General features: G+C 47.8%; 1 protein-coding gene across 1 annotated transcript in view; it reads right to left on the minus strand.

Annotated features, from left to right (window-relative positions):
- Nucleotides 1-838: 838 nt before the first annotated feature.
- The window catches only part of LOC138497212 (galectin-3-like), a 167,689-nt gene continuing 145,225 nt past the window's right edge, over nt 839-23,302 (minus strand). Inside the window, exon 6 of the mRNA XM_069620536.1 lies at nt 839-1,193. Within this exon, the coding sequence (XP_069476637.1) occupies nt 1,038-1,193 (156 nt within the window). The 3' untranslated portion in view covers nt 839-1,037. The remainder of the gene's footprint in view (nt 1,194-23,302) is intronic.

Raw genomic sequence — 23,302 nt, forward strand, 5'->3', positions numbered from 1 at the left:
CGTGTGTTTGATTAGTAGTTGCTTCTATTAAGTTTCATAATTAAAGGGATTTTCTTAATATATTTGCTGAGGAATTAATTATGTTACTCTACAGTACCAAGTTTGTTATAATAAAAAGTGCATATTTCTATTTCAGCCTTGAAAACTCACAGAAAGTGTGAAACACATGTTTTTCTGCATTGTGGTTAAAACTTTTACTTTACCTGATAGTGTAAATTGTTTTTGACTGAATTGTATTTAAAACAGTTCAATAAAAATGTGCCCAACTGGTGGGTGAATTTTTTTTCAACCATTAAATGGAGCTCTCCAATAAAACATGTGAATGTTGTATTCAGCAGTGATCTTAAAATAACATTTATGTAAAGGTTACTTTTTTAAAGAGCTAGCACATATACCATAAATTCTTGCATCCTTGTGAAAATATATGATATGTTATTTATAACACGCTTAATACCCAGAGGTTTCTAAGCGCGGATCCGGCGATCGAACTGGTGTGGCTTCTCATCGTCTTGCTTCCAAGGAGAGCATGTTTCTGCTGAGTTATCCTCCTGAGACAAGTAATGATGGGTTACCGAAGCTTATCATGGTCAAATCTGGCAAATTATGTACTTTCTGGGCAAACAATGAACACAGGTGGCAGGTAGTGAGATCATGTGGGATGATAAAGGCAAAGCCTTTAACAAAAGTGAAAACTTATGTGTCAACGTTTAATACTTGGAAGACTTACTTTTCTTATGAACCTCATTGCCCCGCCCTAAAAAAGGAAAGTAATAGTTACGATGCTTAAATTGGTCTACGATACAATACCCACCAAAGTCAGCAAGAATTCTTTGAAACATGTGGAGAATCCATTTTTATTTCAGAAAAGCAGAAAGAACTTGCATCTTTCTGTTAAAAGAGCACATTAAAAATGTGTTACATCAACAGCGAGGGCTGAAAAATATTCACTTTTATTTAACAAAAAGGGTAACAAGCCTTCTAAGGAAATGTGGACTACAGACACCATTGTCAAAGACTTATTTCAAAATTCAAATATTTTAAACCATGGTTGGTGCACAGCTGGTCAAAGTGACGTCTCCATGGATCGAAAGAGCAGTAACTTCATTAAGTTCTTTCATGCGGTGGTTGAACTGCAACAAATGTTCACCATTTACAGCAAACTTAAAGCAATCTCTCTCACAAAGACATTGGATCTGAAACAAGAAAAACGAGTCAGTAAATGTTTACACTTAGGAGCCTCTTGCCAGGAGTATTAAACGGACACCAGGGTATGTGAAAGACCAACATGTAATGAATATAAAAGTATCATTAACAAGAATCACAGTAGGTTCATTTAACTTTACTTTCAATGTCTTTAAATTCTTCTAAGTGGAGTAATTACAGGCAGAGTCTAACGGGATTAACTAACAATGACATAAGAATGCATTAAACTAATTTTAAAGCAAGAGCCCTGTAACGTCCACAGTGCTCCCTAGTCTAAAATCATCCAGCTACAGTGACACAGACCCTCAATAGCTCAGAGACGGAGTATTTTTCATTTTATTGAACGTGTGCCAAATACTTCTGGAGTTCTGATGGAACCCCAATCCTGGTGCTGCAATTTCCATACCCGGAACACGTTTTAGCCTTCCATGTGCTACATAAAAATTCCTATTTTGGGGTTCTAGGACGGTTTTTAGGTCCCCTCAACATTTTGGTCGTCCCCATTTATTTTAATTTCAATAACAGAATTCTTTTGGATGGCCTGAGGGACTTCTCCTGAAGTCCTACTGTCATTATGTCCCCTTTTACCTTATTTAAAGTATACAGTATGGGTCCCCACCAAGGTGCCTGTTGTGTGTACCCTTGTGTACTACGTGTATGATGCTTGGAGGAATAACATGGGAGCTGGCATAGTGTATAACCGTGTTTATTCTCCTCAAGCTGAGAATGTCTGTGCGCGGCAAAACTTGTGTGGATGCTCATTGGACAAGGCCTCATGACGCGGGTCTGCAGCACTCACTCGTCCAACATTAACTGTCAGCTGCGGGACAAGACATCTCCCCAGGCAACAATGGTGTCCATGTCCCTCTACTGATCAGCATTCTCACATCTCAATGAGACGCATAGGCTTTTGGATGCATCTTACTGGTCTCATATGTACGCCCCTCTGCTCACCTTCTACCCAGGATTCCCGACCGCTACCAGCCAGACTCCTCTTTGCTCTGATCACTGTCTTCTTCAGCTGCCCTCTCAAAATACCTCTTGAAATGAGATACATTCCTAGTGACAACTCGATTGTGTGAGTGGGCCGTCACCATCAACCCCATTGACATGAGAGACTCTCAGGGGACTCCGACTTTCTCTCGTCTGCGATAGACAAGCATTCTGTCCCCCGCTTGCACAAACAAGTCCATGGCATGTCTCCTTTGATCAGCACACCTCTTCATGTTCTGCTTCTTCACGCTACCCACCCCAGATACTTCTTGATCCTGAGCCAAAAGGAGGCTCTGGGAGATGAGGAAGCCTAGTCTTCAATCTTCTTCCAAACAACAATTCCTATGGGCACCTTCCTGTGGTCCAATGCAGCAAATTTCTAGTCTTATAGCATATTGCACAGTGCCCGATTCAGTGACATGGAGCATAGCTCATTTTGTTGTAATACTTTGAGGCTGTGCATGAATTTCTCGACCATGCCATCGGCCTGAGGCCACAGGGGAGGTACATTTCCTGTGACGAATGCCCATGTACTGCATGAATCTAGGAAATTCCAGGCCACTAAATGGGGGTCAGTTATCGGACTTCAGTGCATCTGGAACCCCCATGCTGAGAAGATCTTGTCCAGTTCTAGAATTGCTGTGCCTGCGGCCATAGAAGAGACCATCTCTATAATGGGGAATCAGGAGTATTCAACCATGCCTACCAGCCAATAATTGCCATCTCTGAATGCCCCAAAAAGATCAACTGCAATTTGAGTCCACATGGCATTTCTGACATTCGAAGGGGCTTCGGGTTGTCTGGCTGCGTTGTACTCTGACACATTTGGCATGACCAGATGGTGCCAACAACATTTTCCGAAAGGTCACTGGATTAGGAAAAGTTACAACACTTAGCGCCAATCCATCATTGATGCTACTAATAGAGACCCGGGATTGGTCATGATATGTTTTATGTAGAACATAATGAAGCACAATTAATGAAATGCTAACGGATTGAATAACCCTCTGTCTGTCTTGTGATCTATTCAAACCATGATTAGATCACGCTATGCTTGATGTAGAACACAGTGACCCACAATTAATGAAATGCTGAAGGATGGAACTCTGCCTTGTGATCTATTCTATTGTTTGATGTTTAATTTTTCAACAAACACAGAATTAGGAACACAGTGATCTATTGTTCTATTTTACTATGTTTCAATTGATGTTTAATTTGTAAACAAACCCAGAAATAGGAGTTCAAAATTGCAAACATGTCTATGTAATAATTTTGACTAAAAGTGCATGATCCATGATACGGATACGAATAAGGTTATTTTGCTGTGTGAAAAATTCTCTTCACATCTAATCACATGCAGATGCTGATTTCACTATGTATATATGTTCAATCACCCATTGTTTTGTGTTTGAAAACTTAGCACCCTGAGAAACAAATATGGCAATGCTATGAAAAGGTTATAAAATAAATGAGCCCAATTCAAAATGGCCAAGAAAAAGAAAGACAATTAGTCTGCATTTCTTCATAATAACCAGATTTTTGGCACATGAAGGATAGGAGGGATTTATATTCCTCGGAACACTAAATTCAGAAACATGCAGGATTGATGCAAGTAGAATTCGTAAGTGGCAAGACATTTCTTGTTACAGTAATATTTTTTAGCCCATAGTCCTCCCACCATTGGGCCACCATTTTGTTCAAATTGGATACATTCGGAGACAGATCAGGAAGTTGATATCTGAACATGAAGTTTCTTGATTGCGCATGTCGCCGATGTTGAAGTCGAAATCCTGCAGTCGTAAACCCCATCTTTCGCATTGATGCTTCCCATATATAGTGACTAGAGCTTGATGATCTGTGGTTATTGTAAACTTTTTCCCGAACAAGAACATATGGAAGTGCTCACATGCCCATACAACAGTCCTTTTGCTTGCATGTGCCATTGCTGCCCTCCAGTACATTCTCTTAGGATGATGTTGAACGAGTATTACCCGCAGCCCCATGGGGCTAGCATCCGCTGTCACTTCCCTAAAAAGTGACAGATCAAAAATATGCACCCAGCAGCTCAGACATTTGCATAATGATCTCCCAGTTTGTGCCACCAACAGCACAGCCCGCGTTCCACTGGCAAGCATTTCCCATAACTTGCTACGCAGAACTGTACACTACAGAGTACCTCTCTAGTCCCTACTAGATCAGTGGCCAGGAGTCCAGCACTACCCACCTTCCCGACACGCGCCCTCTGGAATAGGCTTGAAGGAATAGCAGGCTCTGCTCTAGAACCTGCCTCATCATGCCTGAAGCCCAGACTTGACAGGAATAGGCTACCTCGCCATGACCACCCAGAGACCCAAACATAGCACTTACAGTCTCATGACCAAAACTACCACTCTACACAGTACCCCACTGGAAAGTCATGGCTCAGGGATCACCAAACATCAAATGCTTCTCCAAAACCAAGTCTCTGAACAGCCTAACATCCAAAACACCAAAATCAGCTTTCCCACACCCCAGGATGCCACCCTACCAGCTTCCCAGAACCCTAGCCAAACTAAAGCACCACACATCTCCCAACCAGCCGAATTCACCTACAGCACCAATATAAGGGACTGCGGTCAACACAAGATCTATTGCTGCTCATGGCCTCAACATTAACAACTTCATCACTACCCACAACCTGGCTATCCTCGCCATCTCAGAAACCTGGCTGCATGCAGCCTCTGGCCCAACCGTATCACTGGCCACCCCCTCTGGTTATGCCATCTACAGATCCGTCATGCCTATTTCAAGAGGAGGTGGGGTAGCACTGACTGCTAAAGAACCCCTCCCCATCAGAGAAGCTACAGTACCCATGGCAGGGAATTATGACCTACTCTCCGCTTAACTGTCCCTCTCCCACACCGACACCATCACCATCTACATTGCCTACCGCCCTCCCGGCCCGATCCTGGCATTTGAAGAGGATCTCATGCACATATTGAGCATCAATATCAAGCTCACATCTAGTACAATTTCTTCTAGGAGACCTGAACCTTGGCCTTTATGATCCAACCAACCTTAATGCTACTAATATGGCCAATTCACTCAGTACCTTGGGCTTCTTACACTGCGCCCGCAGCCCCACCCACATTAAAGGCTACACTCTGGATTGATAGCAGCTTTCAACTGCCAGGTAGCCGTTTACGATAACTCTCCTTGTCCTTGTACCGACCACCACATTGTATCCTTTACCATCCCACCCACTAAGCACTCCATGCACGCCCGCACCACCCTGCCGCTAGCCATGGCTTGGAGCGCTCAAAAACATACAAAGGACAACATTGCACCCTTATTAAAGGCACTCCAACCACAGTATCTGCACACCAATGACCACAATCTACTTGCTAGGCTATACGCAAACTCTTAAAACAGCAGGGGACACTTTCGCACCTTTAGCGCCCAGTAAAGCCCAAATAGCTAAACACACCAACTCCTGGTTCACCCCCGAACTCATGAACTCCGGGCTAACAAACGCCTGGCAGAAGCAAACTGAAGAAATCAATCACAGACACCCAGAAATTGCAATTTGCTGAGGGAGCTAAACGCAATAGGCAAGCCATCATCCTGGCAAACTGTACATCATATAATACGATATTTGCCAGCACAAAATCCAACACTAGAGAGATCCTCACTATTCTGAGGGAATTGGAAACCCCAGTGGCCCCTCCTTATATCATCACCAAAGACGGGGGCTTGTTGCAAGAACATACAAAATGCCATGTTGGATAAAATGGACACCCTTTACAGGAAAATCCATCATAAGCAATCTTTGCTCAAAACTCCATCAGCGCTGCCGACTACTCACCTAGAGCTTAAAACCCTCTAGGTGGAAAGGCAACATCGGCCCGACTCCATCATCAAGGACTGCTCAGACAAATTGGTCCCATTCATCACAAAATTCATTAATGCCTCCTTCTCCTCTGATCAAGTACCACCAAGCCTTAAAGAAGCTTGGGTACTCCACCTCTGATCAAAAAGCCCACACTTGACCCTGCGATCCCCAACAACTATCGCCCCATCACCACCATCCCTTTTCTCTTGAAAATCCTGAACAGAGCAGCACACATCCAAATTCAAAGATTCCTTGAAACCAACCAGATTTTGGGTATACTACTTTCCTCTCTTATCGACCCTCCCAGGCTCAACTTGGGTCCTTCCTCTCCTCTATTTCTATCTCTATCTCTGCCTGTGGTGTTCCGCAGGGGTCTAACCTCTCTCCCTGGCTGTTCAACCAATACCTGGCACTTCTTCTCCACCGCATTGCCACGCGCTGCCCCAACTTCCAGTGCTATGCAGATATGAGACAGATAATTTTCAGGCTACCCTCAGCCACCTCTTCTCCCTCTCTCATCCCAGACTGTCTGTCCACCATCCAGGAGTGGTGTGCTGCCAATGATCTCTGCCTTAATGCCAGTAAGACCAAGATTCTCCTCATCAGCACACCCACTCCCTCCTTTCCTGTCACTCTCTGGCCTGCCTCTCTTGGCACTCTTCCTGCTCCCACCTGTGAGTCTAAAAACCTCAGGGTCATCTTCGACTCCACACTCTCCTGCTTGCCTCACATTTCCAACGTCTCTAAGAAGTCACACTACCAGCTGCACCTCCTCAGAGGTATTCTTCCTTTCCTCTCCTTCCCCCAGAAGCTCACTGTCTGCAGAGCTCTGGTACTCTCTATGCTGGACTAGTGCAACAGCCTCTTTCTAAATCAGCCTGCTTCTACTCTCCACCCTCTGCAACTCATTCAGAACAGGATTGCAAGACTTGTTCTTGGCCTCAAGCCCAGGGAATAATATCTCTCCAGGACTGAAATCTCTTCACTAGCTCCCTGTGGCTGCGAGGATCAAGTTCAAAACCCTCTGCATTGTCCACAAGGCTTTCTGGGGCCGGGGGCTTCAATACCTTTAACTCTCTCTTCCTAAATATCTTCCTTCTCGAGCTCTTCACTCATCCGCTTCCTACTCCCTCTGGGTCAGTCACTTCTCCAAGCAACAAGTTGGTGGTAGATCTCCTTCGCTGGCTGGGGCCTCCCTCTGGAACGGCTCCCTGCCTCCCTGAAACTTGAGGAGAATCATCTCCAGTTCTGTAAGCCCCTTAAAACCATTCTCTTTGCTTCTGCTTTTTCTCCTCCTCTCCCCTGCTGCCTTCCTGGCTGAAACTGAAACTGCATTGGTTACCTGGCCACCCTCTGATCTCAGGCCCAGGTCCCCTGCCCCACCAGTCGCACACCCGCAGTGCCTTCCTGGCAACCCACGCACTTTGGGACTGTTTCTGTATCCCTACAGTCCCACTACCAGCACCTGACACATGCTGCCTGCACTTACCCTGGCCACTTACTGGCCGTACTTCTACTTATTATTTTTTTTTTATCCCATGTACTGCACTGTCCCCAACCCCTGCACTCTCCCCCTCCCCCTTTGACATGCACTTGCACGATCTGAATGACACCTGGCCTAGTAGGATCGCTTTCCGTCTTCCCTCTGTTCCCCCTCCCTTGCCTTGTGGCACCTTGAAACACTTGTGTATAGGCGCATTATAAATGCCATATCATATACAACAGTCCGGCTGGGACATAGCATGCAATCTGCCCTGCTCAGCCTGAAGAACCAGCTTGACGAGACAAGATATGAGGGGAAACCAGCCCTTCTCCTCCTTGATCTCTCAGCTGCCTTCGACTAGGTCGACCATCAAATCCTTTGTCAACATCTCACCTCTGCTGCAAACTTTTAAACTGAAGTCATTCGATTTAAGTTTATTTTTTAAATGTTATTGTTCATTCATAACGAGATTAATACCAGCGAGTGGTTTCTAAACGTGGGATCAGGAGTCAAACCTGTATTGCACCGTCCTGTCTTGCTTCCAAGACAACACGTTACCCCCCCCCCCCCCGAGCCATCCTTCCTTCAGATGGGTTACATCCTTCCTTAAGGGTAGCTCCATGAGAGTGGTCGCCGAAAATGACAGCGCACTAGCTGACCCTCTCCTGTGCGGAGTAACCCAAGGATCTTGTGTATCCCCCCCCACCCTGTACAACATCTTTACCAGATCCCTCTTCGATTTACTAGACTTCATTGGAATATCCTACACCAACTATGCAGTTGTATCACAAATCCTCCTCACTCTGTACGGTCACTACCCAGATGACTCCTACTCACTAAAAGTGTACACAATGATCCAGGCATGGATGGCCACCCACCGCCTCTGTCTGAATGACAAAAAAGACAGCGCTCCTCCTGGTGGGGCCACTGGCGGTGATCAAGAATCTTAATGCCCAATACATATCCTTCAACATTGACGGCATTCAAATACCAGTATCCATCAGTGAAGACACTGGGAGTATACCTTGATACTATTCTTACAATAGTACCAAGTGAATGCTATTGCCTCATTCTCCACACAGACGACAAAACGGATCAATACCTCTAGATCCTTCCTCACTCGGGACAGTTGTCTCACCATTGCTTGAGCCATCATAGGATCAAGACTTGTTAATTGCAATGTCTAGTTCGCTGGCACCTCCTGCCACAACATTAATAAAGTACAGGTGATCCAGAATAACGCCACCCGAGCAGCACTCAATATTCCAAAACGGGGCACATCTCAGCCGCAAGAAAAAATGCTCACTGGCTTCCGATCAGAGAATGAATTATAATCAAGACATTATCCATTGCACACAGATGTCTTTCCAATTCCAGTACCGTCTACTTGTGTCAGTAAATGATCAGGGATCAATCGAACAGGCCCTGCAGAACAGCCTATACTTACAAACTGATGCAACCAAAATTCAAACTGTCGAAAGCTGGCAGAGCTACCTTTCCCACCTTTGCTGCAAAACAGTCAAACGATCTTCCTCCTGCCTTGATAGCTGAACAATTGACACTCTTGGACCACTGAAACACAGCTTCTTACTTACCAAGTTCTCCTAGTGGTGTGCTTTTGGTGGCAAATTCCTTCAGGTACCTGCTCCAATAGCTGGTCATCCCTATAAATGACCAGACATCACTGAAATCTTCAAGGTCACCTCAACTTTACCAGGATCAGGACTCATCTCCTTTTGTGAGAAAATATGACTAAAGAACTTAAAATTTAACCTGTGGAAAACACATTTGTCAGGATTTAGAGTCAGTCCTGCCTCCATATCAGTGCTTGATCGTGTTGTTCTATTGTGGACTCACAAATCAAAATGTCATTGCTGTAAAGGTCTGTATATTATGTATCACTCTTAGAATGCTCTCTTTGAATATTTTCACTGCTGAGGAAATTCCAAAGCTTAGTCTTTTATAGCAGACTAGACCTACAAGGATAGAAAACGTGATGTACCTGGACTGTATGTCCAGCTCATTCCAATATGATCTATTTAAAATCAAATTTAGAAGAGAACCTTGCTCCATTTAGTAGACAAATCATGTCATCCAGATGCATCCCAGGCTCTCTCCCTCTTCCGATTGCTTTAATGGCTCGTCTCATGTCAACGCATATGCCTATGTCAATGATCCTGCTCTTCTTCGGCACTGCTTTGATATGGGAGTCCCATGAAGTGGCACCAAATGCTGGTTCAATGTCGTCACTAGCCAGGAGGGAATTTATTCCATTTTCAACTTGTGGCTGAAGGTGAATGGGCATCATCCAAGGATACTGAGCCATTGGTGTGATCAATTTGAAGCAATACCGGGTCTGCTTTGAGATACCCCAGTCCTTTAAATAGCAAGGGCGATCTCTGCATCATCGGATAGGTGTATTGCATGGCATAAATTACTGCTGCAATGTTCATTGTGATTGTAGAGGAGCGACCTAGAAAATTGCTTCCTGGTACTTCACCTTGAAGAACGAGAATTTCAGAGGATACTTTTCTTCCTTTATACTGAAGGGTCATGGAGAATTTCCCACGATTTGCCACAGGACCCTTTACAGCCCAGTGAAACACCCCTAACTCGCATGGTACCAGTAGCGGGGGGACGATTTGTAGGGTTGCCCCTGTATCAATGAAATTTGGATGGATCCCCCACGAGCAGATCAACATCACTTGCATGGGGTGTTAACAGATCACTCATCAAGTTAACATAGTCCTTTCCAACCCAGCATTGGAGTGGCGAGGGCGATGGAAATCTCCCCGTCACTTGACAAACATGGCTCCCAAATTCCCTTCTCACATTTGAATCACTTCTTATTGGTGCAAATCCATATGCATATGTCTATCCAGCACAACATTTGCTTTGTTTGGTTTCATGGGTACCAAATTGCAGACAGCAGGTAGGCGATTCTACCCATCACCGGTGCTGCAGATTTGCCCTAGCGCCAGGCACCTCACACCTTCATGTGGGAAGAGCAGACCACACCGGTAGACCTTCCCCTAGATCAAAACCTTCTTCGGGAAGGTTATTTGTTCTTCAGCGTATATGAAACCTGGTACACTTGCTCCTTTTGGGATTCTTTACCAGTTTCTAGCTGAGCCGTTTGGGCTTCTGCTCTGGCTTCTGTCCTGCCCATCAGTAATATTGTAGCAAGAGAGCTGTTCGCCGGAATAATTTCTTTCTGAATGAAGACCACGCAGCCTCCAATAATTTGGAGTCGAATGGCCTCTTCGTTCATGAATTTGTGAAAGTCACAGTGAGCTGCAAGCTTGCCATGATGGGTCGCAAATACATCCACAGATTTGCTTGTCAACTGGCAGGCAATGTTGAAGCTATGTCGTGCAGGATCAACATTTATTTGAGGATCGAAATATGCATTTAATGCTTCCGTCAGTCCTGTGTAGAAGTCGAGCTCGTTCAGAGGAAAATTGGGAACAATGTCTCCCACTTCATCTCCTACTAGATTGATTAGAAGTCTCCTGGCGAACTGTCATAGGCCGCAAGGTATTTTTCAAAAATGCCCCAGCCAGCGGTCACCCAGCACTTGCTGATCATTCATATTGAAGGACACAGGACGATGAAATGTGGCTGCATTGGAAGTGTAAGGAAGGCATGGTATAAGACAGTGAAGACAGACAAGTGATCACAGTTCAAAGGTGTTTATTGATTGATATTTTATTTCTATCGCGCTCGTACAAAAGTGTTTCAGAGCGCGACAAGGCAAGGGAGGGGAACGGGAGAACAAAACAGCGATCTTACTAGGCCCAGTGACATTGAGAACGCGCAAGTGCATTGGAGAGGGGGAGGGGAAAAGTGCATGGAAGGGGGGAGAGGTGGAAAGTGCGAAGCAGAGGAGAAACAGATAAATAACAATAAATAAATAATATAGGCAACAAACAGTGGTAATGCAGCCAGCAATTTGCAAGTGCTAGGTTTAAGGCAGCAGACAGGGTAGGTCTGATAAGTGCAGGAAGAAAAAGGGGGGGCTTTATGGGTACAGATACAGACCCCAGTGCAAGGGGTGGCCTGGAGGCAGTGCGGGAGGGTGGCAGGATGAGCAGGTACCTGGGCCCAAAAGACAGAGGGTGGCCAGGTGCACGGTGCCAAGAGAGAACAGATCAGCAGGGAAGAGGGGGAGCGAAGGCAGAAGAAAAGAGGAAGGTCTTGAGGTGCTTCCGGAACCGGAGATGGTTCTCCTCAAGTTTTAGAGTGGCAGGGAGGCTGTTCCAGAGGGAGGCCCCAGTCGAAGACAGATCTACCCCTAGCTCGTTTCTTAGAAAAACGACTGACCCTGAGTGAGTTGGAGGTAGAGGATCGAAGAGCTCGAGAAGGGAGGTATATGCGGAGGGATAGCTGAAGGTATTGAACCTCAATGGGTTGGTAAAACACCTATCTAAACCTAAATCTAAAGATGGAAGCAGGCTATGACCATCAAATCCTGATAACACAGTCCTAGTGGAGTCTGTCATTATAAAAGGGCCTATCCTAATAAACCTTTTGTCAATCCTTACTTCTAAATACAGAATGGTGTGGGGGAACAACGTATGCAAAAGAAGTGTTCAAGAAATTATATGCCAGGATAGTTGAGCAGTTAGCTTCCCTTCCCCACGTTTTCAGCACGGGCAAGGTGGCACGTACGGGCTTCGCACACTCTGGCTTCTTGGCCACGAGGGAACAGTTCAACACAGGCATCAGGGCCTTCCGCCAAAGTTGCTCTCGCAATGACTAACGCTCACCTGATTCCCACGGAGGCGCCGGTCTTGGCAGGATGGTGTCTGTGACTCGAAAAGTGAAGTGCAGGACTCGATTGGCTTCCGGGGCTGAGCCTCTTCGCACTGTGTGTCTCACTCGAAGAGTGAGATATCTGCAGGTGAAAGAATATGGGGTTAATGATCTGGGGTTGTCAGGTATCTCTCTCCCTTTCCCTTCCTCACTTTTCCGTGTAGCCCCAAGGTCAACGTGCTCACCTTAGATAGGTGAATGCTGGACTCTCCATCTGCGTCTGGTGCAGGGTGCCGTTGCCAGTTCCTTCACTGGGTGAAACGTAGGCCTCTTGACATCAGAGGATTGCTACCGTCGTTAACTGCACGAACGGTGAGTTTCCGGACACCTTTTAAGTCCTTACAGTCTTTAGGTGCGTGGGCACGTTAATGTGGAACAGGGCTCTGTATAATGCTTTTTCTATTTGTCTTGCAGGGCTCTTGAAGTAGAAGATGGTGTGAAGAAAGCCGAAGTTCGAGCCAGAGTCTTGGAATGACGCACTTGGAAATGCGTAAGTAAATGCCGGTTGCCTGCTTTTCAAAAGCTCTCTAACTGTCTCTTTTCCCTTGCAGTTGTGAGTTCGGGTGTTGAAGAGATGCTGGAAACGCCAGAGTATTTGCAGGCGCCCTATTGTGGCGGGCGCGATAGCGCGTAAGTAAAATACCTGTCTAATGTCTCTTCTTTTGTCTTTCAGGTGCAGGATTGCAGCGTTGAAAAAAACCGGAATTCCCGGAGTGCCGGTAAGTAATTCCACACAGAAATAACTATGCTTTTGTCTTCACAGGCGGAGGAGCAGCGTGAAGAGATGGTAGCTGCCGATGGATCAGGTGAAGAAAGCGCTGCGCGTGAAGGTTGCCGTGCTAACCTGTTGTTTCTTGTCTTTGCAGGTGCTACTGAAGGCTGGATACAGGAATGGTAAGCGTTTGTTCTTGCAGGTTCAGGATCGGAAAGAAGAAAACTGGAACAGACACGGTGAGCGTTCTGCTGCAGATGCAGAATAACGCGAAGCACGTTTCATCAATCGGGTGTGGTTTAAATAGCCTTGGAGTGATGAGGATTCTTCCTCCACGGCCTCGCCTAGGTAAGAAAAGAGTTCCTGTTCCAGAAGAGTTCCAGTGTTGTATCCAGGGAGTGGAGCTTGCCCCACCCAGGTAAGAAAGTAGTCCCGGCTCACAGAGGATTCCTATGTGGCTGGTAAGTAAGCAGCATGGTCTGCTGCAGGTAAGTCCACCCAAGCATCTTCATACAAATTATGAGCCCGGCGCTTCCAGTGCCGGGACCAGTGACTTTGATGAGCCTGGTGCCACCGGCGCCAGGACAAGGTCCAAAAGGTCCCAGTGGGGACCGGCTGGTGCCTAGGATGAAGGTTAGGGGCCTGCTTCCAAGGACGTTGGGCTGGTCCTAGCTCCTTGGAAGCAGTGATCATGACAATGACAGTCTCTTATTCCGTAGGGCCTGATGCAGCAAACACACAAGTTCCTTTTCTTGGTCAGGGTTTCACTTTTACAAGTTCAAGACTGGTCAATCTCCTTCGGGCTCGGACCGGACCATGGGTCCCCCTTGTCCGGGCACAGACCGCTTTTCTACAAGGTTCAAAATTTGGTCACCCTCGTTCGGGTTCGGACCGTGGATCCCCCTCATCTGGGCTCAGGTCCCGTTTTAATACCAGAATCGAAGACTTTCGAATGTGTGATGGGTTTTTCTTAAAACCGTTGCAGGACCACTTTGATTTACACTTCACTTCGATCTTTTGCTTTCATTTTCTTTTGTCAGGATGATAGGACAGTTTTTCTGAAGTCCAACTAAGGGCTTAGCAAAACCAGTCAGCTGAGGCTGTACAGGACTCCACTATTAGTATAAGGCTGTACCACCAGAGTTCAGGGTAGTGTAGACAGAGCAGCCAGGCGTATATTAGGAGGGAAGACAGGGCTGTAGAATCAGTACAAATGAAATTGTAATACAAATGTTCCAAAGAAACACAAACACTATGGGGGGTCATTACGAGTTTGGAGGTGCTATTAGCGCCATGGCTGCCTCCAAACTCGTGTCCGGGTTCCTTGAATGGGGACTTATGGGGTCATTCCAACCTTGGAGGACCCGGTAAGTCCCCATTCAAAATACCCATCCCCATTCCCATTTGAGTCCCCATAGGGCTCAATGAGAATTGGGAGGGAGCTAATAACGGGCCTGTTAATAACGGGCCCGTTATTAGCTCCCTGGTCCTTTAGCGGCTCCCGGTAAGGACGGCTGGTTTTACCAGCCAGCCTTAGTGGGACCCGCTAAGGGTCCATCGTAATGCGGCGGTAAAGGATTAACGGCACCGGCATCCTTACTGGCGCCGTTAACCCCTTACCGCCAACCACGTAATGAGGCCCTATGTATTGTAAAAATAAAAGGTTTATTTAAATGCTAGTAGGTCCAAATAAATCTTGGGGGAAATAAGTACTAACACATTATATATATTCACAATTATAAAAACACAACACTATGCTTGAAGGTTCACAGACCAAAGCATAAACCTTATTTGGAACACCCAACAGTAGTTCAATATAGGTCACACCTATTCTTGCGCAGTAAAAACCAAAGGTTACTTTCAAGGGTAGTAGACTCTACCAGTCGTACAATGATGCTCAGTAACAAATCACATAATCAGTTAACTAGAAAGTATACGTTTGGTGAATAGTGGAACCCTTATTCTAGGTATAGTAAAAACCTATAACTACTTTTGTGATAACACACAATTATACTAGGTGAGTAAATTGTAAGGGTGTAATATTCAATTATAGGTGCTTTTGAGATCAGTGAAACACAGGCTGAGGTAAGCAGTAACTCTTGTAACTTATTTTTGGATGGCACACAGCTAACTCAAGGTACGTAAAACCCATATACTTTTTCAATCTCCCAATGAAGTCTAGGTTAGATCATTCCCAGCAATACAAGTTAAACTTATGTACCACCTATGAGGGACAGTTAGAACCAAAGTCAATGGGTTAGAAGAGTCTGCAGGGAGCCAGGACAGCCAAAGTCAATTTGAACAATGTCTATGGAGCTGAGGCACTTCTTTAGATAGCACAGGGAAAGCAAAACCCACTGTTAGACTTTATGAATGACTCAAGGTTACTCTAGGTAGGTAAACCCTAATGGAGATTCAACAAGTCAGGGGAAGCAAGACCCAGTTGGAGGACACTCATACAATTAACCTAACAGGAATAATCTGGTGAAACCAAGACATTACTTTTGGGAAGAGGCACAACCAAATCACAGGTGAGTAATATACCCTTACATCTACTTCCTGTTAGAACAGCAAAATGGTTTCTAACGAAAGAAATGTGTTACACATACTTTTGAGAACAGTGCAACACACATCGAAGCTAAGCAAGAACGCTTGTAACTGTTCACTCTTAGAATTACCGTTACCAACCAACTCTTTTACAAGTAAGCAACTTTTAAACACTCACTCTCTTTTCTAGGCAAAAGGCCCAATCCCTTAAACGTATTTCCCTTATTCTTGGAGCATGAGTGTTCTCAGTGGCAGAAGTGGGGGTGGGGTTACTCGGGTCTAGTGTCAAACAGACATTGTCAGGATAGGTTCTTAAGAAGCCAGTGTTCCTCAGGAATACTGTTCAAACAGGTGAGTATTTTACTTTAGAATTAGTTGAGGGTCCAGGGGCTTCTCAGAAGACACCCTAGCAGGATTCCAGCAGTGGAAATGGGTGAACTGGTTGAGAGGCCTCCCAATCACAGAAAACACCCCACACTTCACAAGAATCACAAGAGACTTAAGGTAAGTACATACCTAAGCCAACACAGAACATCAGCATTTAAGAAGATTTTGCAGCAGGAGAATGTCAGGATCTGCAGCCAAAAACCCAGTCAGTGGATTCCTTGTTGTGGTGAGTGAAAACAGGATCTTGGAAGGGACTTTGCAGAAGGGATCAACGGAGAAGGCTCTAGGCAAGGTTTTCCTTGTGGCTGAATGCGGCTCTGGTTTTGGCACCTTTTTAAACGAGCCGAGAAGAAGACAGAATGTCACAGTTGAATTCTCATCATTACATAGGTCCAGCACTCTGCTGTGTGGACTTTTCGGACTCTTGTCTCTTGAGATACACCAGGATGCCCACGAAGTTTCAGCGAGATTCGGAAGACTGTGCACCACACAATGGCTTGAGGGTACAGGCCAGGGTACTGCAGTCCAGCAAGGTGGCAGCACAGCGTGGAATGGCTCAAAATGCAAGTCTAGTGGGTCTCACCATGCTCTTGGTCGGGGTTGTCATTTTCAGAGTCCCCATGTCTATTGGAAGAAAGGGCTACAGCAGGCTCAGGTTACACAGCAGGCTCTCCGGTCACTGAAATCATCTCAGACACTTTTCCTTCATCATCATTTTCCGCTCCCAGCGCGTGTGTGGCCTGCTCCTGCTCCCCCCCTCCCACTTCCTGGTCTTTCCCCTCCCTCCCCGCCTCCCTGCCCGCCCACCCCCCCCTCTGATTGGCTGTGTCCTGCCTCCCCTCTGGCCTACTCGACGGCCGTTCCCCACGCTCGCTTCTTTCTCCAGCTGAGCGTGGAGAGCGGTCGCCGGTGGCCTTAGGGGATTAGCAGGCCTTGAAAGCCCTGCCTGGGCCTCCGTGAGTTTGTGCATTTAATATTGTGTAAAGAAAAAGTAACGTTGTTTTATTTTTCTCGCGCTCCCAGCGCGTGTGTGGCCTGCTCCTGCTCCCCCCATCCCACTTCCTGGTCTTTCCCCTCCCTCCCCGCCTCCCTGCCCGCCCACACCCCCTCCCCTCCTCTCCCTCTGCCTATAACCTCCCCCCCTTCCTGGGCAGCCCTCTGCCCGGCAGCCCCTGCGGCTAAGGGCCCCAGGCCAAGGGCGACTCCTACAGTGCGGCTCCCTGTGTGTCTGCAGGTGTCCGCAGGGGACGCCAGGCGCAAGTTCCACCTGTTCTCCAGCCCACCCCACCTCACCTCACCCGCACGATGCCTCGCCCCCCTATTCTAATTTTCCGGTAAACTAGAGTGTTTCTCTCCTCTCGCAGGAATCTCAAACTTAGGTGGCCCTGACCCCCTACGCATTACTGTTTGCTCTTCACTGTGTTAAACTAGGGTGTTTCTCTCCTCTCGCAGGAATCTCAAACTTAGGTGGCCCTGACCCCCTACGCATTACTGTTTGCTCTTCACTGTGTTAAACTAGGGTGTTTCTCTCCTCTCGCAGGAATCTCAAACTTAGGTGGCCCTGACCCCCTGCGGATTACTGTTTGCTCTTCACTGTGTTAAACTAGTGCCCTCCACTCACTTCCTGTCTGCATACTCGTGTCGTTCGCCTCCCCTCCTATTCCATGGTGCTCTCCATCTCGCCTATCTACTCTAACTGCTTCTCCATTGACTATCCTGCTCTCCTCACTAAATCCGGTAGGAAAAAGTTTAAAAAGGACATCCTGGTCTCCAACCCAGGCCTCCCTATCGCTGACACCTACACGAGCGCCTGCTCCAAGGAAACTCTCACTGACATTCTCTTCTTCGTGCCTTCACCTGACCTATGGACCCTTCACATGGTCGCTGTGCTCTCTCCTTTCTCCACCTCTCCCATTAATGGTGGCACCCGTTGGGATGTCCTCTTGGCCCCTTTCCACTCCTCTAAAGCCATCATTAATGTCTATGCTAACGGGACCGTCTTGGTCCAAGGCCCTCAGGCCAACCTTCACCTCTTTGATAGACGCTTCCCATGCCTCATCAACTTCCTCTCCGCTCCCGCTGTCCCCCCTCCTCTATCCTCAGCTACCTTGCCTCCCCCCTCCCTCCCTGCCCCCTCCCTTGCTCCCTCTTCAACTCCTTCTCTAACACCTCCGCAGGGTGTACCTCTGATCTGTACCCCTCCCCGGAAGTTTTTCAAGGGTGGCAACCTTCTCCACATTGCCACTCTAAACTCTCGCTCTGCCATCAAGCACTCCTCTGATATCTGTCGCCTTCTTGAGGAACTGGACCTCGACATCCTCGGTCTCACTGAGACTTGGTTCACTGCCAGCTCTGCCACCAGCTTCGACACACTCCTACCTGACGGCTACAAGATCCTCTCCGTGCCCAGGCCCAACCGTTCAGGGGGTGGTGTTGCCCTTATCTTCCCTGAGTGGATTCCTGCCACTGTCACTCCTACGCAGACCTACTCCTCTTTTGAATGTCTTGTCTGCCGACTTTCTCTCTCTCCTAGCCATTCCCTTACCGTGGCTACTATCTATCGGCCACCTGGTCAAATTTCCTCCTTCCTCTCTGAGTGGGCTGACCTCTCCTCCTCACTCCTGTCCTCAACCACCCAACTCCTCTTTCTCGGCGACTTCAACATCCACCTTGATGCCTCCTGTCCCCCCACTGGTCTCTTTCGCGAACTCTGCAACTCTCTCTCACTCTCTATTCTCCCTTCTGGTCCTACTCACTCTGCAGGGCACACTCTTGATGCTCTGATCTCTTCTGACCTTCCCCTCTCCCTCCCTCCCTCTCTCCACTCCTCTCTCCTGGAGTGATCACTTTCTTCTATCCTCCCACCTCTCCCTCCCTACCCCACAGGCAAAGCCACCCTCTTCACTGCCACCCACCTTCTCGGTCATCCGACCCATGAAGCGCGTGTCAGCTGAGGCTTTCGCTGCCACCTTCTCGCCCCCTCCTCCCCCCTCGGCTGACTCCCACCCCGACACAGCCCTCTCCATGCTCTATTCCTCTATATCTGATACTCTCGACATCCTTGCCCCCGTCATGAGAATCCGCCTGAAGCCCAAAGCCAAATGTAATTCTTGGTACGACTCGGATCTCGTCACCCTAAAACGCAAGTGCAGGGTGGCAGAGAGGAAATGGCGTGCTTCATGTTCATCCTCTGACAAACTGGCCTGCCGCCTGCTCCAAAGGCAATACCGGCTCTCCGTTCTCACTAAGAAGAGAGCCCTTATCCAAGCCCGCATCTCTGAGGCATCAAACAACTCGGCCGAACTCTTTAAAATCTGCAAGGAGCTGGCCAACCCTGCTGCAGTCTCTACCTCTCCTGTCCCCTCACAGGCCCTCTGCACTGCACTGGCCTCGCACTTCATCTCAAAAACTCAGGACATCCTGTCCTCACTCTCCTCCCCTCTCCTCCCTCCCTCTCTTCCTGGCTCTTCCTCTTGCTCTCTTGCAGCCGCCCCTCCGCCCTCCTTCTCTTCATTTCCACCTTTTTCTGCTGACGAGGTTTCCAGACAAGTCCGATCTATGAAAGCCTCGTCTAAACAGGTTCACCCCTGTTCCTCCAAAACCATCAAGGACCACATCGTCTCCCTGGCTCCTGCCCTGGCTGACTTTTGCAACCACTCATTCGCCTCTGGAGTCTTCCCATCCCCCCTCAAGCACTCCCTTGTGCACCCCCTCCTCAAGAAACCCTCTTCCGACCCCTCCTGCCCGGCCAACTATCGCCCAATCTCCATTACTCCCTTCCTGGGCAAGCTCCTGGAGAAACTGGCCATCTCCCAGCTTAACCTCCATGCTGAATCTGTGGGTAATCTTCATGACCATCAATCCGGCTTCAGAGCGGCCAGAAGCACGGAAACTGCTCTCCTGAACATCCGTGAGGACCTGCTCCTGAACCTCGATTCCAACACTCCCTGTGTTCTCATTCTGCTCGATCTCTCCTCTGCCTTTGACACTGTCAACCATGCCATCCTGCTCAACCGTCTCCGTGATAACCTGGGTATCACTGGTCAGGCTCTGGCATGGCTGACCTCTTTCCTCTCTGGTCGACCCTCCCAGGTCCAAATGGGCTCCTTCCTCTCTGACATCTTTTTCTCCACCTGTGGTGTCCCCCAGGGATCCAACCTCTCTCCCTGGCTTTTCAACCAGTATCTGGCACTCCTTGCCCACCGCATCGCCGCCCTCTGCCCCCACTTCCAGTGCTATGCGGACGATACCCAGCTCATTTTCAGGCTACCCTCGGCCTCCTCCTCTCCTTCCCTCATCTCCGACTGTCTGTCTGCTATCCAGGAATGGTGTGCCGCCAATGACCTCTGCCTTAACGCCAGTAAGACTGAGATTCTACTCATCGGCGCACCCACTCCCTCCTTCCCTGCAGCTCTCTGGCCGGCCTCCCTTGGCCCCCTTCCTGCCCCTACATGCAAGGCTAAAAACCTCGGGGTCATCTTCGACTCCACACTCTCCTTCTCTCCTCATATATCTGATGTCTCTAAGAAATCACACTACCAGCTGCACCTCCTCAGAGGTATTCTTCCCTTCCTCTCCTTCCCCCAGAAGCTCACTGTCTCCCGAGCCCTGGTTCTCTCAAGGCTGGACTACTGTAACAGCCTCTATCTTAATCTCCCTGCCTCCACTCTCCGCCCTCTGCAACTTATCCAGAACAGAACTGCGAGACTTGTCCTTGGCCTCAAGCCCAGGGACCGTATCTCTCCAGGACTGAAATCTCTTCACTGGCTCCCAGTGGCTGCGAGGATTAAGTTCAAAACCCTCTGCATTGTCCACAAGGCCTTCTGGGGCTTGGGGCCTAAATACCTTCAACTCTCTCTTCCTAAATATCTTCCTTCACGAGCCCTTCGCTCATCCATCTCTAACTCCCTCATGGTCAGCCGCTTCTCGAAGCAACGCGCTGGGGGTAGATCTCTCTCCGCAGCAGGGGCCTCCCTCTGGAACAGCCTGCCTGCCTCCCTGAAACTTGAGGAGAACCATCTCCGGTTCCGGAAGCACCTCAAAACCTTCCTCTTCGCTTCTGCCTTCTCTCTCCCTCTCCCCTGCTAAACCTGCTTAACTCCCCACTGAATTCTGCACTTAACCTGCATCTGGGCCACTCTCAGCGACCTCGGTCCAGGGCCCAGCCACTCTCCACTTGCACTGCCCCCCTGGCTCCCCCTGCACTGTGGGACTGTCACTGTATCCCTACAGCCCCCTGCCCAGCACTTGCTCTGCACTTACCTCGCACTTGCCACCAGCTGGCCCTTTTTATTTATTATTTATCATTATTATTTCATTACGCCACTTACCTTGTACTGCACTTTTCCCCCCACCTCCTCCCCCTGCACTTTCTCCTTTTTCCCCTTACCTCTGCACTTGCGCGATCTGAATGACACCTGGCCTAGTAGGATCGCTTGTCCGTCTTCCCCTTGTTTCCCTCCCTCCCTGCCTCGTCGCGCCTTGAAACACTTGTGTATAGGCGCGTTACAAATACCTTATCATATCATATCATATCCTCCTCTGTTTTGGTTCCAGTGGCTGACTTCTTCAGCTTTCAGGTTCAGAGTATTTAACAGGAACTACAGCACAACCTCTGCATCCTCTCCCTGCATTTTACAACAAGGGGCGGTCTGGTTCTCCAATCAGGACAGCCAGCCCCCCACTAGGATTTGTCCCCATTCAGGGAAGGAGGAAGACAAAGGGCTATGGAGTTTTGGACTCCTCCCTCGCTTCTGCCTTCAGAGACAGACTGGAGCCTGGGCGGGGAGTCCAGGGGACTACCGCCGCAGATAAAAATCACACAGGAATTTCTCACCCTGGATGTCAGGGGAAGAAACAAGAAAGGCCAAGAAACACTAAAATGGTGAAAAAAGAAGACCGGGCCATTTTGGTAAAATGAGCACCCATATGTGCCTTTACTGCAGCGGTCAACACAGCCCGCGCTAAATGTACACACAATTAATAAAAAAGGTGTCACTACCACCAACCACTGAAGGTAAGCTTGTCCCTGTAACAGAATTGTTATAGTTTTAGTGTGAAAGGGGATACATCTCCCCAGAACTCCACATAAGGTGTGGTGTGCTGGTTTCACCAAATAAGATGTAAAAGGGATCCAAAGATCCTTTCTACCCTTGGGAACTGTAGTTCTCTCAAGGTTAGCCAGAGAAAGTTAAAAGGGAAGCCCCTAGGGCAACCCAGCAACAACAGGTACTTATCATAAAGATGTTAAAGAGGATAACTTTGAAAAGACATTATGGAGAGTGTAAGAAATGACACCCATAAAAAGAGTAAAAGATTCTGTGGGTGCGGAAAAAGGTTCCCACTCACCGAGGTATAAGGAAACATAATCCACCAGTAAAGCAAAAAAGTTCTGGGGTTGACACAGGTCAGGAAGATTGATAATTTCTATGAAAATCTTACCTAACACAGGATAACATACAGAGACCTTCGACTGAGCACATTCACAGTGCCGGACCACTCTGCATACACGATCGTATCTTTTCTTCTAAAGTTCAAATATTCACCAGCAATTTATCTTCACTCGCGTCTTTCATCACATGCGTTTAAAGTTCCTTCCAGCGCTCACTTTACAATGTTGCCACTTGCAACCTGGACTTCAACACATATGCAATGGCATTGGTCTCTCCAACTCACCGGCTGTGTTGTTCTCGGTCGCTTCTTAGTTCTTGGAGCCCAGGACGATGCCATAGAGTGCTGCTCCTCCCCGCCTTGGTCAGTTATGCGGGAGGACCCTTGGTATTGCCAACACACAATTAAGGATTCTTCAGCCTTTTTCCTGTCTTACGTTTTCTGTCTTGAAGCTTTCTTGAAAGTAATGGCTTCCTGCCAAAAAGGTCAAGGGTGTTGCCCCTCTGACGAACCTCTCAAGGTGGCTGTCTTTCTCCTCTCGTTTAGCTGCCAACTCAAAACTGCTGTACCTTTGTGTGTTTTGCCTCGCTCAAGAGTGTGATCTCGTGCTCCGCCTTTTATCCATGTGGGGAAGTGTAATGAAAGTCAGGTGTGAGTGATTGTTGATAATCGGCTGGCCTTGCCTGACCGTAGTAGGCTAGGCTGCAAGTATTTTCTCCCAGAGCGGGCTGTCCGTGTGAAAGTGTTTGTGCAGGAAAAGGGGGGGAGGGGTGTTTCGAGTTATTTTTTTATACTTCATTATGCTTGACATTACAAGAGAGCATGTAACTCACAATAGCAGGCAAGTATAAAATCAACATGCACAATGTAATAGTAGTTCGTACAGAGGGAGAGGGAGAGG

Source organism: Ambystoma mexicanum, chromosome 5q (assembly GCF_040938575.1).
Source record: "Ambystoma mexicanum isolate Mex_15411 chromosome 5q, UKY_AmexF1_1, whole genome shotgun sequence".
NCBI classification, from domain to species: domain Eukaryota; kingdom Metazoa; phylum Chordata; class Amphibia; order Caudata; family Ambystomatidae; genus Ambystoma; species Ambystoma mexicanum.